This window comes from Notamacropus eugenii, chromosome 3 (genome assembly GCF_028372415.1).
Source record: "Notamacropus eugenii isolate mMacEug1 chromosome 3, mMacEug1.pri_v2, whole genome shotgun sequence".
NCBI classification, from domain to species: Eukaryota; Metazoa; Chordata; class Mammalia; order Diprotodontia; family Macropodidae; genus Notamacropus; species Notamacropus eugenii.
In genome coordinates this window covers 406,422,415-406,438,440 of record NC_092874.1, presented here as the reverse complement: position 1 = coordinate 406,438,440, position 16,026 = coordinate 406,422,415, and the positions used below count along the sequence as shown (strand labels likewise).

Here is a 16,026-nt window from a genome sequence, read left to right as displayed (position 1 = left end):
AAGTGACTTGCCCAGGATCTCACAGCTAGTAAGAATTTGAGGCCAGATTTGAACTCTGGAAGATGGATCTTCCTGATCCCAGGCTCAGCATTGTATTCACAGTCCCATGCAGTCACTTAGAACAAAAAAAAAATCCTTCTTTCTCAGGATAGTCCTTCAGATATCATGTACCCCTAAGTCTCTGTTTCTTAGAAAAGATCTTCCTTGCAGTGAAGGTCATATGTCATATGGTTTCTGATCCCTTCAACATGCTGGTCATCATTCCAGAAATATCCTGTCCAGAAGAAAATCTAGCATGGAGTACTCATGGTAGGGGGGGGGGGGTGCTATTCTAGAATGCTAGGTCGCGCTTAGCAACTGTAAACACTCAAACAGTTTGCTGGCCATCGCGATTTGGACTCACTGAACTTCTAGCTCAGAGAAATTTTGAGAAATTATTCTTAGAAAATATTGTGTAACCCAGTTTTCCTTATGTTCCCCAGAATCATTATTCAGTTCAATTAGTGGGATTTTTGTGGAATTATTGTGGATCTTAGTATAGGTGTTTGTTGTGGCATTTCAACAAAGTCACAGGACAATTTTTCAGTCGTTTCCCTCTTACTTTGAGTGGGGACATTTCTCCCTTTGGTTCCACTTGGTCATTGAAAATGGACTGTTACTTTTTCTTCAAGTCAAAGCTCAGGAACAAAACAAGGAATCTGGAATGGTGAGTTTTATTTAAATTGTACCCTAGTTACGTTTAGTAACTTGGGTATTTTTGAGTTTAATGTTCAGAAAGCTAAATGAAATCAATAAAAGGCAGTTATTGGGGGTTCTAAATTTGAATTTTGGGCTGATATCCCAGCATTCAATTCAATACAAGTGTACATGTTGTTGTGGTTAAGATTTTTTCAACAATGTCTCACTTTGTCACCATGTCAAGGGCTTTCATGATAGAGATACTGGAGGAGTTTGTCCACACACAAACTGTTTGTTTGCCATGTTAGTAAATACTCACTGAGCTTCTAGCTCAGAGAACTTTTGAAATAATTGCATAATATATAATGTGTAACCATGTTTCATCCTTTTTCCCATTAACCATTGAAATCCAGGGACTTTCTGCTTTACATGTCTAACTCTGTCACCATATGTGGAGCTTTCGTGGCAGAGATATTGGAGGGGTTTTTCATTTCATTCTCCAGCTCATTTGACAGAAGAGGAAAATGAAGCAAATAGGGTGAAATGACTTGTCCATGGCGTCAGAGATAGTCAAAGTCTGAGGCCATATTTGGACCCTGGAAGATGGGTCTTCCTGACTCCAGGCCCAGTACTGTATGCACAGTGCCATGCATACAAGTAGAACACAAGAAATCCTTCTTCCTGAGGATAATCCTTCAAATATCATGATTCCTTAAGCTTCCGTTTCATAGAAAAAATTGCCCTTCCAATGAAGGTCATATGACATGATTTCTCAACCCCTCACCATTCTGGTAACCCTTCCAGAAAAAATCCTGCCCAAAAGAAAACCTAAGAAAGAGTACTTATGGGGTGCCTATTCTGGAATGCAGGGCCTCACCTAGAAACACTAAACATGCAAACTGTTTATGGGCCATTTTGTTATGGAGTCACTGAGATTCTAGATCAGAGAACTTCTGAGATATTTTTCAAAAATATTGTGTGACCCTATTTTCCTGATATTCCTCAGAAACATGAACATCCAGGTGAGTTTTCACCGTACTTGGGGGATTTGGGTGAATTATTGTCGATATGAGTATATGTGTTGTCAGGGCATTTCAAAAAAGCCACAGGACAATTTTGGAATCTTTCGTCTGTTACATTAACAGGGGACTTATTCTTATTTTGGTTCCACTTAATCTTCTGAATGATCACTGTTGCTTTTTCTTCAGGTCAAAACTCAGGAAGAAAGCAATGAATCTGAAGTGGTGAGCTGTTTTTTTTTAATTGCCCTATAGCTACATTTAGTAACTTGGATATTGTTGAGAATTTTAATGTTCAGAAAGCTAAATGAAATCAATAAAAGGCAGGTATCAAGGATTCTCAATTTCATTTTTGGGCTGGTATTCCTGAATTTAATTCAATGTAAGTGTACATGTTGCTGTGGTGGTTAAGATTTTTTCAGCCATGTCTCACTCTGTCAGCACATCTGGGACTTTCATGATAGAGATACTGAGGCAAATAGAGTGAAATGACTTGCCCAGGATCTCACAAGTTAGAGTCTGAGGGCAGATTTGAACTCAGGAAGATGGTTCTTCCTGATTCCAGGCCCCACACTGTATGGATAGTGTCATACAGACAAGTAGAACACAAGAAATCCTTCCTCAGGATATTCCTTAAGATATACTGCATCCCTAAGTCTCAGTTTTGTAGAAAATATCTTTCTTCCAGTGATGTTCATGTGTCATGGTTTCTTATTTTCTCACCATCCTGGTCAACCATCCTGAAATATCCTGTCCAGAAATAAACTGTACACAGAGGATACATGCTGTTCCTACTGGGCCTCACCTGGCAATAGTAAACACACAAAATGTTGGTCAGTCATATTCGAGTGGACCCACTGAGCTTCTTGCTCAGAGAAATATTTTGAAATAGTTTTCACAGTAAATACTTTGCAACCCTATTTTCCTCATTTTCCCCTGAATCATTGAAATCCAGGTGACTACTTGATTTCATTAGGTGGACTTTTCAGGAATTATTGTGGATATCAGCATAGGTGTTTCTTTGGGCATTTCAAAAAAGCTACAGGACAATTTTGGAGTCAGTTGTCTTTTACTATTCCAATGGGGACACTTCTCCCTTTGGTTCCACTTGATATTTTAATATGGACTCTTGTTTTTTATCCAAGTCAAAACTCAGGAACAAAATAACAAATTTTGAATAGTGAGGATTTTTTTTTATTGTACTTTAGTTAAATTTAGTAAAACTAGAATATTGCTGAGAGTTTAATGTTAAGAAAGCTAAATCCAATAACGGAAAGGCATTCTTGAGAGTTCTTAATCTTTATTTTTGAGGTGGTATTCCTTCATTTAATTTAATGCAAGTACACATGTTGTTGTGGTCGTTATGTTTTTTTCAGTCATGTCTAACTGTCATCAAGTCTTGGGCTTTATTGGCAGAGATACTGAAATGGTTTGTCATTTTATTCTCCACCTAATTTGATAGATGAGGAAACTGGGACAAAAAGAGTGAATTAACTTGCCCAGAGTCTCACAGCTACTAAGAGTCTGAGGCCAATTTTGAATTTAGGAAATTGGGTGTTCCTGACTCTGAGTCAGCACTGGACCATGCAGTCATGTAGAACACAAGAAATCCTTCTTCCTCAGGATAGTCCTTGATATACCATGTATCCCTAGGTCTCCAATTCATAGAAAAGATCTTTCATCTAGTGAAGGTCATATAGCATGATTTCTCATCCTCTCATCATCCTGTTGAAACTTCTAGAAATATCCTTCCCAGAAGAAAATCCAGCACAGAGTACTCAGGGCTTGCCTATTCCAGAATGCAGGGCATCACTTAGCAATGGTTAACATACAAACTGTTTGTCTGCCATGTTAGTATGGACTCACTGAGCTTCTAGCTTTCATAGTACATATTGTGTAATCCTATTTTCCTGAATATTGAAATACAGGTGACTTTTTGGTTCACTGAGAGAGTCTGTTGGGGAACTATTGTCTATATAAATATAAGTGTATGTCGTGGCATTTCAATAGAGACATAGGATCACTTTGCGGTCCTTTCGATTTTATTTTGAGTGGAAATCTTCTCCCTTTGGTTCCACTTTATCTTTTGAATATGGAATGTTGTGTGTTCCTCAAGTCAAAATTCAAGAATAAAACAACAAATCTGGAATTGTGAATTTTTTCTTAAATTTACCCTAGTTACATATAGTAACTTGGATATTGTTGCTAGAAAGATAAATGAAATCAGTAAAAGGAAGTTCTTGTGGGTTTTGAATCTTGATTTTTGGAATGATATCCCTGCATTTAATTCAGTGCTAGTGCACATGATGTTGTGGTTGTTAAGTTCTTTTCAGCTTAACTACGTTATCATATCTGGGAATTACATGGCAGAGAAATTGGAGAGGTGTCTCTTTTCATTCTCCTGCTCATTTGAGAGAAGAGGAAACTGAGGCAAATGGAATGAAGTGACTTGCTCAGGGTCTCCCCTAAGAGCCTGACACCAAATTTGACCTCAGGAAGATGGGTCTTCCTGTCTCAAAGCCCAGCACAGTATGCACTATATCATGCAGTCAAGGAGAAGACAACAAATCCTTCTTCCTCAGGATAATCTTTCAGATATCATGTACCCCCAAGTCTATGTTTCGCATAAAGAATCTTCCTTCCACTGAAGTTCATATTGCATGGTTTCTCATCCCCTCACCATTCCAGTCACCCTTCCAGAAATATGTCGCTCAGAAAAAAATCTAGCACAGAGTAGTCATTGGGTACCTATTCCAGAGTGCCAGACCTCACCTAGCAACAGTAAACACTCAAACTGTTTGTCTGCCATATTGTTATGAACTCACCAGGGTTCTAACTCCAAGAACTTTTGAGATATTTTTCATAATAAATATTGTGCAATCCTATTTTCCTCATTTTGTCCTGAACTATTGAAATTCAGGTGAATTTTTGGTTCACTTAGAGAGTCTGTTGGGAAATTATTGTTGATATAAGTATCAGTGTTTGTCGTGGCATTTCAATAAAGCCACCCGACCATTTATAGGTTCTTTCAATTTTACTTTGAGTGGTAACACTTCTCTCTTTGTTTTCCCTTGATCATTCAAATATGCATTGTTGTCTTTTCTTCAAGTCAAAACTCAGGAATAAAGCAATGAATTTGGAATGGTGAGGTTTTTTTTTCTTTTTAAATTTAACCCTAGTTGCCCTTAGTAACTTGGATATTATTGAGAGTTACTGCTCAGAAAGCAAAATGAAATCAATAAAAGCAATTTCTTGTGAGTCCTCAATCATGATTTTTGGGAATGTATCCCTACATTTAATTTAGTGCAAGTGCCCACATTGTTGTGGTTGTTAAGTTTTTTTCAGCCATGTCTAACTCTGTCAACGTCTGGGATTTTCATCCCAGAGATACTGTAGGTTTGTCATTTCATTCTCCAGCTCTTTTGACAAATGGGGATACTGAGGCAAATAGAGTGAATTGACTTGACCAGGATGTCACTGACAGTAGGAGTCTCAGGCCAGATTTAAACTCTGAAAGATGGGTCTTCCTGACTTCAGGCCTAGAACTGTATGTATTTTGCCATGCAGTCAAGTGGAACAAAAAAATTCCTTCTTCTTTAGTACAGTCCTTGAGATATCATGTATCCCTGAGTCTCCGTTTCATAGAAAAGATCTTTCTTTCAGTGAAGTTCATATTGCTTGGTTTTTGGGGTGATATCCATGCATTTAATTCCATGCAAGTGTACCTATTGTTGTGGTTGTTAGGTTTTTTTCAGCCATGTCTAACTTAGCCACCATGTCTGGGGCTTTTGTGGCCGAGATATTGGAGGGGCTTGCCATTTCATTCTCCAGCTCATTAGACATATGACAAAACTGAGGAAAATAGGGTGACAACTACAGAGGTTGCTGTTTGAGGCATTATCAGTGGAACACAAATTTTCTGAGCCTTCTATTCCTCATATCTAAAAGGAAAACAAGAGCACTTGCTCCTTCTTATATGTCTCCCATGGATACTGAGGATAATAACAATGACATATTGGGATCCACATAAGCAGTGTGCTATATAACTGTCATGTACATGGACTTTTCCTCCATTGGAGGCGTCTATGGATCATGGTGTTGATTTTAGGTTTTTGAAAGCTGTACCCACAGAGCACAAGTCCTAAAGGCTTCCAGGATGGTACTGATCGCACTCTCCATATCAAAGGCCAACCTAGGCAAATTCATCAAGACTCATCACTTCATAGATAGAGCTGGGTCCTAGGTGATGAATTTTTTGAGGGAGTACCAATTCATTAAGGCATCTTCTCGGGAGTAGAAACATTGACATCTGCATTGATAGCAGCACTACTTTGGAGGGTTGTGAGTATGAGACAATATAAAGAGGACTGCTTTTCAGAGTTTAAATACCTACATTCGTATCCTGCCTCTGATCCTCACTCTCTATGCAACCTTGGACAAAATCACTTCAGTTCTCTGGGTCTCGGTTTCCTAACATCTAAAATGGAGTCACTGAACCAGATAACCCAACTTAAAGCTTCTATGTTATGATCAGTTCTCATAAAGTTAAATCCTCTGTAGGCTCAGTGGTGAATTCAAGTATGTCCTGATCTCTGCATTTAAGAATTAATGCGCTCTCTTTGGCCCATCCAGCGCCAGAATGAAGACCATTCTCAGCAACCAGACCGTCGACATCCCAGAAAATGTTGACATCTCCCTTAAGGGTCGGACAGTTATTGTGAAGGGGCCCAGAGGAATCCTCCGTAGGGATTTCAACCATATCAATGTTGAGCTCAGCCTCTTTGGAAAGAAGAAAAAAAGGCTCCGGGTGGACAAGTGGTGGGGAAATCGAAAAGAACTTGCAACCGTGCACACAATCTGTAGTCATGTACAAAACATGATCAAAGGTGTTACCCTGGGTTTTCGTTACAAGATGAGGTCTGTGTATGCTCACTTCCCCATCAATGTTGTTATTCAAGAGAATGGCTCACTTGTTGAAATCAGAAATTTCTTGGGTGAAAAATATATCCGAAGAGTGCGCATGAGACCAGGTGTTGCTTGTGCTGTTTCTCAAGCCCAAAAAGATGAGTTAATTCTTGAAGGAAATGATATTGAACTTGTTTCAAACTCAGCTGCCCTGATCCAACAAGCTACCACAGTCAAAAATAAAGATATCCGAAAATTTTTGGATGGCATCTATGTTTCTGAGAAAGGCACAGTGCAGCAAGCTGATGAATAAGTTGAGAAAGATGCCGAAGGCTGTGTCCTGAGGAGTCAAGACTTATTCATATGTCAAAATAAAAATACTTTTTGTCAAAAAAAAAAAAAAAGAATTAATGCTTACAGTTTTTGAGATGTGAAGACGTACTCTAGCACTGGGATTTGATTCTGTAGTACAAAATGACTGTGTATTTAGCTTGTGTATAGTTTAGTTTATATGTGTGTCATAGAAAAATTACTTTGTATTCCCTTTCCCCAATTTAAAAAAAAAAAATGCTTAGAACTGCAAGCCCTTGGAGGGCAGTGACAGTTTCCTGTTTGTCTTCACATCTGTAACACCTGGTCCAATATCTTGCACATAGGAGGTCAGCAGTCAATGCTTGTTGAATTGAATTGAGATGAATTGAATCAAACAGTCAGTCATTTGGCAAGTTGAGGGGGTGGGGGTAAAATTCCATTATAGCATGTAACATAACAAGGATTACAAAATAGTGGCCACATTGGGGTGATGGATTTATGGTATTATGCCACGTTGTCCATTAGATTGTAAGTTTCTTATATTTGATTGTAAACTTGTCCATTAGACCACCATTTTCTCATTTTGCAGCCACAGCACCTCACATGGGGCACATTGTCTATAAATAAGAATAAATATTGATTGATTAATGATCGATAGAATCAAGAATTCTTATAAACAGTGATTCTGTATAATATGCACTTGCTCATAGTCCCTTTCTTTAAGTGGCCTCCATGATAGAAGTCATTGATCATGATATTTCTCACAGCATTTTGGTTCTGCCATCAAGCAATACCAGTTCCCCATAATCCACCTGCTATTTTCATCAGAATCATTCACTCAAATTTGTAACTGATGATGCAAAAGAAAAAATGCCTCATGCAAAAATTGTAAGTGATTGTACGAGGTAAAAGAGGTCAGAGTAAGAAGAGTTAGAATTTTATTGAGATGAAATTCTACCATTAGGACAAATGGTTACCTGGGTGGAATTTGTGGGGTAGGAGCCAGCCTCTATTTCCTTGACAGCCTCAGGATCTATGACAGTGTTTCCAGGACTGGCGATACTCAGGTAGTTTTGATACCTGGAATTGGTTTGGTTTGTGTTATCAAGTTCCAGCCTACTTTAGACCATTTTGCTAAATATTGCAACATAGTTTCTGCTTTTACAGAAAGAGTCCATCAACCAACTCGGACCCATGGATATTTCTTCATTCTTTCATGGGCCCCAGCAAGACACAGCTGATTGAGGGTCCAGTTGAACTGAAAAGAAGCCTGAAGTGTCAGGAAAGACATCTCTTCCTGTTTAATGATTTGTTCATAGTGGCTAAGGTCAAGTACGTATCTAAGGAAATGTCTTTGTTATGCAATTGAATCTTCTCAGCAAATGGTATTTTGACCATTGGGACCTTTGACTGTGGGGATGTTGTGGCCCCAAGGAAAATTGTTTATTCCTTCTTTCCAATCAACCCTTGTTTATCATGAGTCAGACACTTTGGTGATGAAGGGTGTTTTGCTTTGTTTTCATGCATTTCTCTTCAAGTGTACTCCTTTATAAGGACAGTTAAGTGAAGGTGTGTTCATTCATGTTGAGCTTGATTCACCTTGGAAGACATTTATCTTCTTGGACCTTGGATTCCTTGTCCATTAAATCTGGATACTGGCCTAAGTGACCTATACTGTCCTTTCTGAGACTCAAAGGGGATTTTAATTTAGCATGATCTCTGGTTTCACTCCTGACCTCACAGGGTTTCTATAAGAGCAATGCTTCATAAAATCTTAAAGAATTATTATTCAGGCATTATGCCTGAAATTTGTCATCGGAAACCTCTTGAAAAGACAAGTCCCTTCAGTAAAGGGATTACACTAATCATAATTAGATCTTTCTTTGAAGATTCTTCAACTTGGCAGAGAATGCCCTTCAAGGTCATTACTTCCAATATCAATCTTGTGTCATGTGTCTGTGGATAGATAATATATTGGTGTGAGAGATGGGACTACATTTTTACTGACCCCAGAACAATTTTTTGGAGTTCATCGTGAAAATTAATCCTTGGAAAAATCCCTGTTTTGTCTTTTCTCTTCAAGTTAAGTACACTACCCCCCAAAAAATTTATATTAATTAAGATTAAGGCTTTCTCTGAGAAGGCATCTTGATTGCCATGGAATCAAACAAGTGAACTGTGAACGTAATTCTTCTTGATATCCAATTATTCACCCTCTGATTCCAACTTAAATCACTTTTATCATTAAAGTAAGCTATAGTGCCGGTCTCCTTCAGGAGTTTATAAAGCAATTCTTCTTAGAAATAACTACACAAGAGGAGAACTTTTCTATTTCTTCCCTCTAGCCTCTGCCACCAAACAAACTAAACAAAAGAGCGTGTACTGGCTGTATTAGTAAGTAGAAATAAATGGTTGGGAACAGGGAAATGAAAGAAAATCTGAACTTAAGCCTAATAATAGAAATCATAGATATGAACTGTTTACCTTTTTCTAGTAACCAGTGATACTTCTCTTCTCTTTGAACTTCAAAGAAAGTATTAGGATTATAGAATGCTAAAAAATAAAGATGAAAAGTATATAAAGGTAAAGGTTTTTCCTTTATAATATTGCAAGAGATTTCATAGCATAGTAAGACTTGAAAGTTCTGGGGAAAAGTGTATCCAGTACAAACCATAAGAAGGAATGATTCTTCTCCTCAACTGTCTGTAAAATCCCCCAAAAGAGTCATTCAGCCTCCCCTTGGAAACACCCAGAGAGAGAAAGCTCACCATTTCTCCAGGCAGGCCATTTTACTCATGCATAGATTGAATCATTTCTTTGAAAGTTTTTTCTTACAGAAAGCACAAATCTACCTTTCTCTTATCTCTAATGATTCCTCTTAGTTCTGCCCTCTGATGCCAAATAAAATATGTGTAATTCTCTTAAATAGAAAGAGTCTTTCAGATAGCTTCAGTCATTATTCTGCCCAGTAGTCTTGCCTTCTTCAGATTAAGCCAGGCCAGTTCCTTCAATGAGGCTACTTTCAGAATTCCTTTGCATCCTTTTATCATCCTGCTTACTGGAAGGTTTTGTTAGCCAGCATTGTACCTGTAGAGTTGCATTCTGGTAACAAAACAATCCAATTTTATATTAATCTCTATTAGATTTTATTTTATTAATTTGGTTCTTGGTTTCAGGTTATGAAGGTTCATGATAATTCCATCACCTAACCTGTGTTTTGTGGGGTTTTTTTGTAATTTCATAAGCACAATCCTTCATTCAAGTTATTGCTAAGAATATTATACCAACTACAATTTATTAAGTGTTTACTGTGGGCCAGACACCGTGCTAAGCCCTGGGAAGAAAAGGCCCCTTTGTCAACGAACTCATAGTCTAATAGTGGAGTCACTATGCAAAAAATCATGGACTGACAGAAGATGCTCTCAGAGGGAAGGCAGTAACATTTAGTATGTTCTAGAAAAGGCTTCCTATAGGAAGTAGACTTTAAAAGAGATTTGCAAAAAGTCAGAAGCCAAGAGGTCCAAATGAGGATGCAGAGAGGCCATACATGGGGGACCACCTGGGTTCAGCAGGTGGCGTGTCCTGTAACAAAAAGAGATTTTTGTGACTGAATGGCACCAAACATTCTCTGCCTTCTAATGTGCTTTATTATTATGTCAGATTTGAGTCAAACAAGATGAAGTCCTAATTTTGTGAGATATTGTATAAAAACAACATTAATATTTAATCACCAGGTATTCTTTGTACTGTGACATCTCAAGCAACCTTTCAGCTATTAAGATGAGCATTCTGGTATCCTGTGTGCCCATACATACACTGTGGTTGTTCCCCTGTGTCCAGAAGGTATCCCTTTCTCATCTCTATCTTTGGGACATCATTAAAAATGTACAGGGAATGATGTGAGATGTGTCTATACCTTATCCAGAGGATCTGCATTGATCCAGTGCCCCAGAGGAATCAGAGGAGCCACATTTAAATCTCAGTTTTTCCTTTTACTCTCGGTTTGAACATGAGACAAGATATTTAGTCCCTCTGGGCCTCCATTTCTTCATCTCGAAAATGAAGGAGTTGGACTAACTGGCTTTAAAGGGAACCATTCTAGCTCTGAAATCATGATCTTAAAATCTTTGTGAAGCTGCCACAAAGAAGATCACATGTGGCAGCATTTTGTTTGGGCATAAAAACCTCACAATCAAATACAGAAAAGCAGACAGAGTAAATGCATCATTTTCAGATCATAATGCAGACCAGATTTGAATACAAATCTTTCTGACTTTAAGGTCACTGCTATTTCTTTCTTGGCAAACTACCAAGAGCAGTTAGATTGCACAATAGAGAAAGTTCTGGGTCTGGAGTTAGAAAGATTCATCTTCCTGAGTTCAAACTGGCCTCAGACGCTTGTTATGTAACCCTGGCCAAGTCACTTAACCTCGCTTGCCTCAGTTTCCTCATCTGTACAATGAGCAGGAGAAGGAAATGCCAAGCCACTCCGGAATCTTTGTGTAGAGGAACTCAAATGGGTCATGAAGAATCAGACCTGATTGAAATGACACAATAGCATTTTATCCTGGGAAGCAAGGATTGGCAACAGTTAGCCAATTCAGTAAGTTTCCTCAACTGATGCAGCTTGATGACTGGCTTGAACCACTAAGAAATTACTCACCAAGCATTCCTCCTACTGACTTGAAGACTGGCCTTCCATCCTTTCTCATGGATCCTTTCAAAATAAATACCATTCTGCTTTAATAATGTCATCTGGAATCCAGAGAACTTTATCCATATGTCAACTCTTTCTAAACCTTTTCCTTTGCAATCCTTGTGTGTGTGTGTGTGTGTGTGTGTGTGTGTGTGTGTGTGTGTGTGTGTGTGTGTGTTTGGCAGAATTATGCTGAATTGAAGGAGAGAAGTAACTCCCTTTCCTGAGGTCATACTAAATCTATGACAACACTAGAAGTAGAGCTTCACCTTCCAAATATTCTCTCCTCTGATATCTAGACCATGTCTGTTAGTTTCGTTTTGTTATTTTGTTGTTTGTTTCCTTTTTACTTTTTCCCATCTCCCCTCAGTTTTAAAGGTAAACAAGTTTGGTCTTGCTTAGAATAACAAAACAAGTCTTTTATAACCAGTTCTTAGTTATGCCTACCAGTGGATGACGCGATTAATTGGAAAGGCTAGGGCTGGTTTTTTGTTTGATTGTTTGAATTTTTGCTGGGTTTTGAAATGTGTGCATTCGTACTTAAATTTGAATGTGGTTAGATTCCTTCCTGAGATTCTTAGCCCCTGCAAGAACACAATCTAACTGTGCAATGAAAACTCGTCTCCCTCAGGAGAGAAATGCAAAGCCGTCTAGCTTTTCCCATCCATATCACAGCTCCCGAGCTCTTCCTTGTTGCCAATGTTTCTTCTTCCTGTGACTGCCTGGAGGAAGCAGCCATAATTTCTCTCTCAAAATGACTCCGTTTTTGCTTCACACCTTCTGTGTATTAGGGGAGATAAATGTTTTCACCTACGTGGGTGGTGTCAAATAGAAATAGGAGCTATTAGACCTTATATAAGCATTCCTACTGACTGCATATTGGCTTAAAAAAATACTTCTTAACTCTATAGCTGTTCTAGAGTCTTTTTATTTATTTTGTTAAACCTTTCTCAACTACATTTTAATCTTTGGTTTGTGCTTTACTTGGCGGTTTTTGACACTCATAGTTTAGATAGTCGACTACCCTACCTACCTTACCCCGAGTTAGGCTACAAGCCACCACACAAGAGGAAGACTGCATGAAAAATGTTGATGGCAAAGAATTTTTGTTATATTCTCTGTTAATAGTGATGCCATTGCCTTCCAAAGCAAACTTTGCCCTTAAAATGTGGGTGATTCTCTCTTGACTCTAATTGGTTTAACTTCTTTAAAATCCTTCATCTTCAAAATATTTTTTGTTATTTCCTTTTCTCTTCTCCAGTCGAATACAATGGCAATCATGAATTTGGATACTGTGAATCAAGTCATCACCATAGCCCTGCCAATGCTAGGGATAGGTGTAAGTTCCTTAGGCTTTCTCATGGTTAAGTGTCATTTTGATACCTACCTCTATAGGACCTCTACATCTACCCAGAGTAGAATCTCATCATCAAGCTGCTCATTATTTGGTGTAAAGTCAGAGCAAATTACACTCATTCAAAACGAAAAAATTGAAGGGATAGTAGCTGAAACATCAATATTATTCTCTAACTTGAGTAATGATTTAGTCACTGATACTAGTGTTTCAAAAATCATAGATTTAAAGTTTTCTCTGAAAAACCTTAGAGATCAGAGGTCAAGTTACCCATCAACCTTCCTTAATTTACAGGTGAAGAAAGTAAGCAGTTAACTGACTTTTCCAAAGTCATAGCAGCTGTTTGGAGATTCTGATAAATATTTAAATATAAATGGCAGGCTAATGCACCTGAATTAAAACTAGAGCTTTCTAATAAAATTAGACCTTCCTTATTCTTTCTATTTCACAGTTTCTAAGATGACATCTAATTTGAGAATCTCAAGGTTGTTTTAGTATACTTAGGGTCCATAAACCTTGATTTCATGTCCTTTTTCCATATTGGGAAATTTAAATGGAATAATAAACGAGGAGGAGAGTTTCAAATAGAATTCAAATGTCTACATTCTGAATCCTTTACTCTAGATGGTAAACATTTTACTGTCTCTATGTTCATAACAGTAGAATTTATTTTTTGCCTAAAGTTGGAACAACCTATGTCTTAATCAATTAGTCTTAGGATACTGACATTTTAAAGTATGCCTTGGTCTTGTTAGGTCTGATGATTTGAGACTTTGTGTCCAGGGAAGTATGAAAAAGGTGACATCTCAGGCAGCATGGGCAGCCACTCTTCCTCTTACAATCCACTCCACACATCTTCCTCTGGTCTCCTGCCATCTGATTCTTCACTGAGCATTCAATCAAGTCAGTGCATCACACCAGATTTCTTTGTTTCTTCCCGCACAGAACTCTTGCTTAGAGTAATACGCTTTTTTTTTTTAGGCCTAGACCTTTAATAGAAAATATAGAACAGACAGTCTTGAGGTATTTTGAAAATGTCACCATTTTATCTCCAAAGCTATACCTTTTTCAAACTTCTCTATTAGTGTAAAAGGAACCACCATCCTCATCCAAGTTCACAACTTTGCTTTCATTCTTGACTCTTCTCTATCAGTCATTTCACATATTGAATCAGTTTCCAAATTTTGTCATTTCTGTTTCCACATTTCTCTTACCCTTTTCTAGCTTTTCTTGATTATCTTGTGAGTTTTAAAGTGGCCTGAAGTGGGATTTCTCTGACCACAAAATGTCTACTCATGGACTAATAATACATCACACTGAGAGAGAAAAGACATTACAGTAGTAACTGAGCCCCAGGAGATACAGTGAATCTCCACTGGCTTTAGATGAATGTTTTCTAAACTGCATACTACACCCCCTGGTATGTGTGTGAGTGGAAAGAGTCATGAAGCAATGATGAAAGTAATTGATTATTTTCAACACAACTCCTAAATACAGACATCTGCTTCTTACAAAGAACACATAGTTTAAATCAATTTCAAGGAATGAGAGAATAAGATGGCAAATTCCCATGAAGAGACAGAGGATGAAGTACCATTATTTGACACAATATGGGGAAACAGACCTCTATGAAAATGGGAGTAGAGAATGAATATTAAAACTAAAAATCAGATAATGAGAAAATAATGTTCTGAAGAGGTAATCACTGTATTTCCTAACACAATTTGATGTAGTAATTGGATTTGAAACTTTTGAATACACATACACAGTTATACTCACATACAAACTCAAAGAAGATAGCATACTGGTCTTTCCTGCTCTTAATTTTGTTTTCTTGTAGTCTAAATTTCAACTTTTACATTCTCATCTTTCTACATGTCTTTCTTTTTTTAAATTAAATATTATTTATTTTTCAGTTTTCAGCATTCACTTCCACAAAGAATTGGAATTCCAAATTTTCTTACCATCTCATCCTAGGACAGCTTGCTCCCCATCTATTGCTTCCTCCAGTATATCTTCCCTTCTATCAGAACACTTTTCTTCTTTTATACAAAAACAATTTTAATATTCATTTTTAAATCTTTGATTTCTATATTTACTCCCTTCCTCCCTTCCCACTCACTCTCATTGTGAAAGTAAACAGTTCAATATAGGTCATACATGTATAGTCATGCAAAAAACTTCCATAATACTTATGTTGGGAAAGACTAACCACATTTTCCTCTGTCCTGTCCTGCCCCTCAATTATTCTATTCTCTCCTTTGACCTATCCCCTCACAGTAGGGTTTCCTTCTGCTTATCTTTTTCCCCAATTTGCTGTCTTTCCTATTTTCTCCCCTTTCCTATCCCCTTCCCCTCTGCCTTACTGTATGGCAAAATAGATTTCCATACCCAAATGAGTTTGTGTTATTTTCTCCTTAAGTCAAATCCCATGAGAGTAAGACTCACTTTTTCCCTTTCATCTCCCCACTCTTACCCTGAATTTTAAAAGCTCTTTCTTGCCTCTTAGGTGAGATGATATGCTTCATTCTACCTCTCCCTTTCTCTTTCTCCTAGTACATTCCATTCTTCAGTAAATTTTATTTTTTGGGTATTTGTCCTTCATATTCAAATCACCCTGTGCCCTCTGTCTATGAATATACATGTGTATATGTATATGTATTTATGTGTTTATGCATGTGCACATGCATATACATGGATGTATTTATGTTTGTGTGTATATATGCGCATACATATATGTACATGTGTGTATACACACAAATACATACACATGTATATATGACTACCTATACATATACATACACATGTATATTGCACACATACATACATACTCATACACACCTACTGAAACATATACACACACACACACACACATATATATATATATATATATATATATACATACACACATGTATTTCCTCTAACTCCCTTAATACTGAAAAAAGCTTTATTAGTTACAGATATTATCTTTCCAGGTAACAACATAAACAGTTCAACTTTAATGAGTTCTTTATGGCTTCTCCTTCCTGTTTACCTTTTCATGTTCCTCTTTTTTCCTGTAT

General features: G+C 37.5%; 1 protein-coding gene and 1 long non-coding RNA gene across 2 annotated transcripts in view; both read left to right on the top strand.

Annotated features, from left to right (window-relative positions):
• Positions 1-374: 374 nt before the first annotated feature.
• The window catches only part of LOC140497301 (uncharacterized), a 139,967-nt gene continuing 124,315 nt past the window's right edge, over positions 375-16,026 (top strand). The window contains exons 1-2 of the long non-coding RNA XR_011964603.1: positions 375-706; positions 1,887-1,922. This is a non-coding gene — a long non-coding RNA (uncharacterized lncRNA). The remainder of the gene's footprint in view (positions 707-1,886; positions 1,923-16,026) is intronic.
• LOC140497300 (large ribosomal subunit protein uL6-like) lies at positions 6,308-7,006 on the top strand. The gene has a single exon (XM_072598098.1). The coding sequence runs from the start codon at positions 6,337-6,339 to the stop codon at positions 6,913-6,915; it is 579 nt and encodes a 192-aa protein (XP_072454199.1). The 5' UTR covers positions 6,308-6,336; the 3' UTR covers positions 6,916-7,006.

What these genes read in the sequence shown, in the direction of transcription:
- LOC140497300 (XM_072598098.1), top strand. Translation starts at nt 6,337, where the DNA reads ATGAAGACCATTCTCAGCAACCAGACCGTCGACATCCCAGAAAATGTT.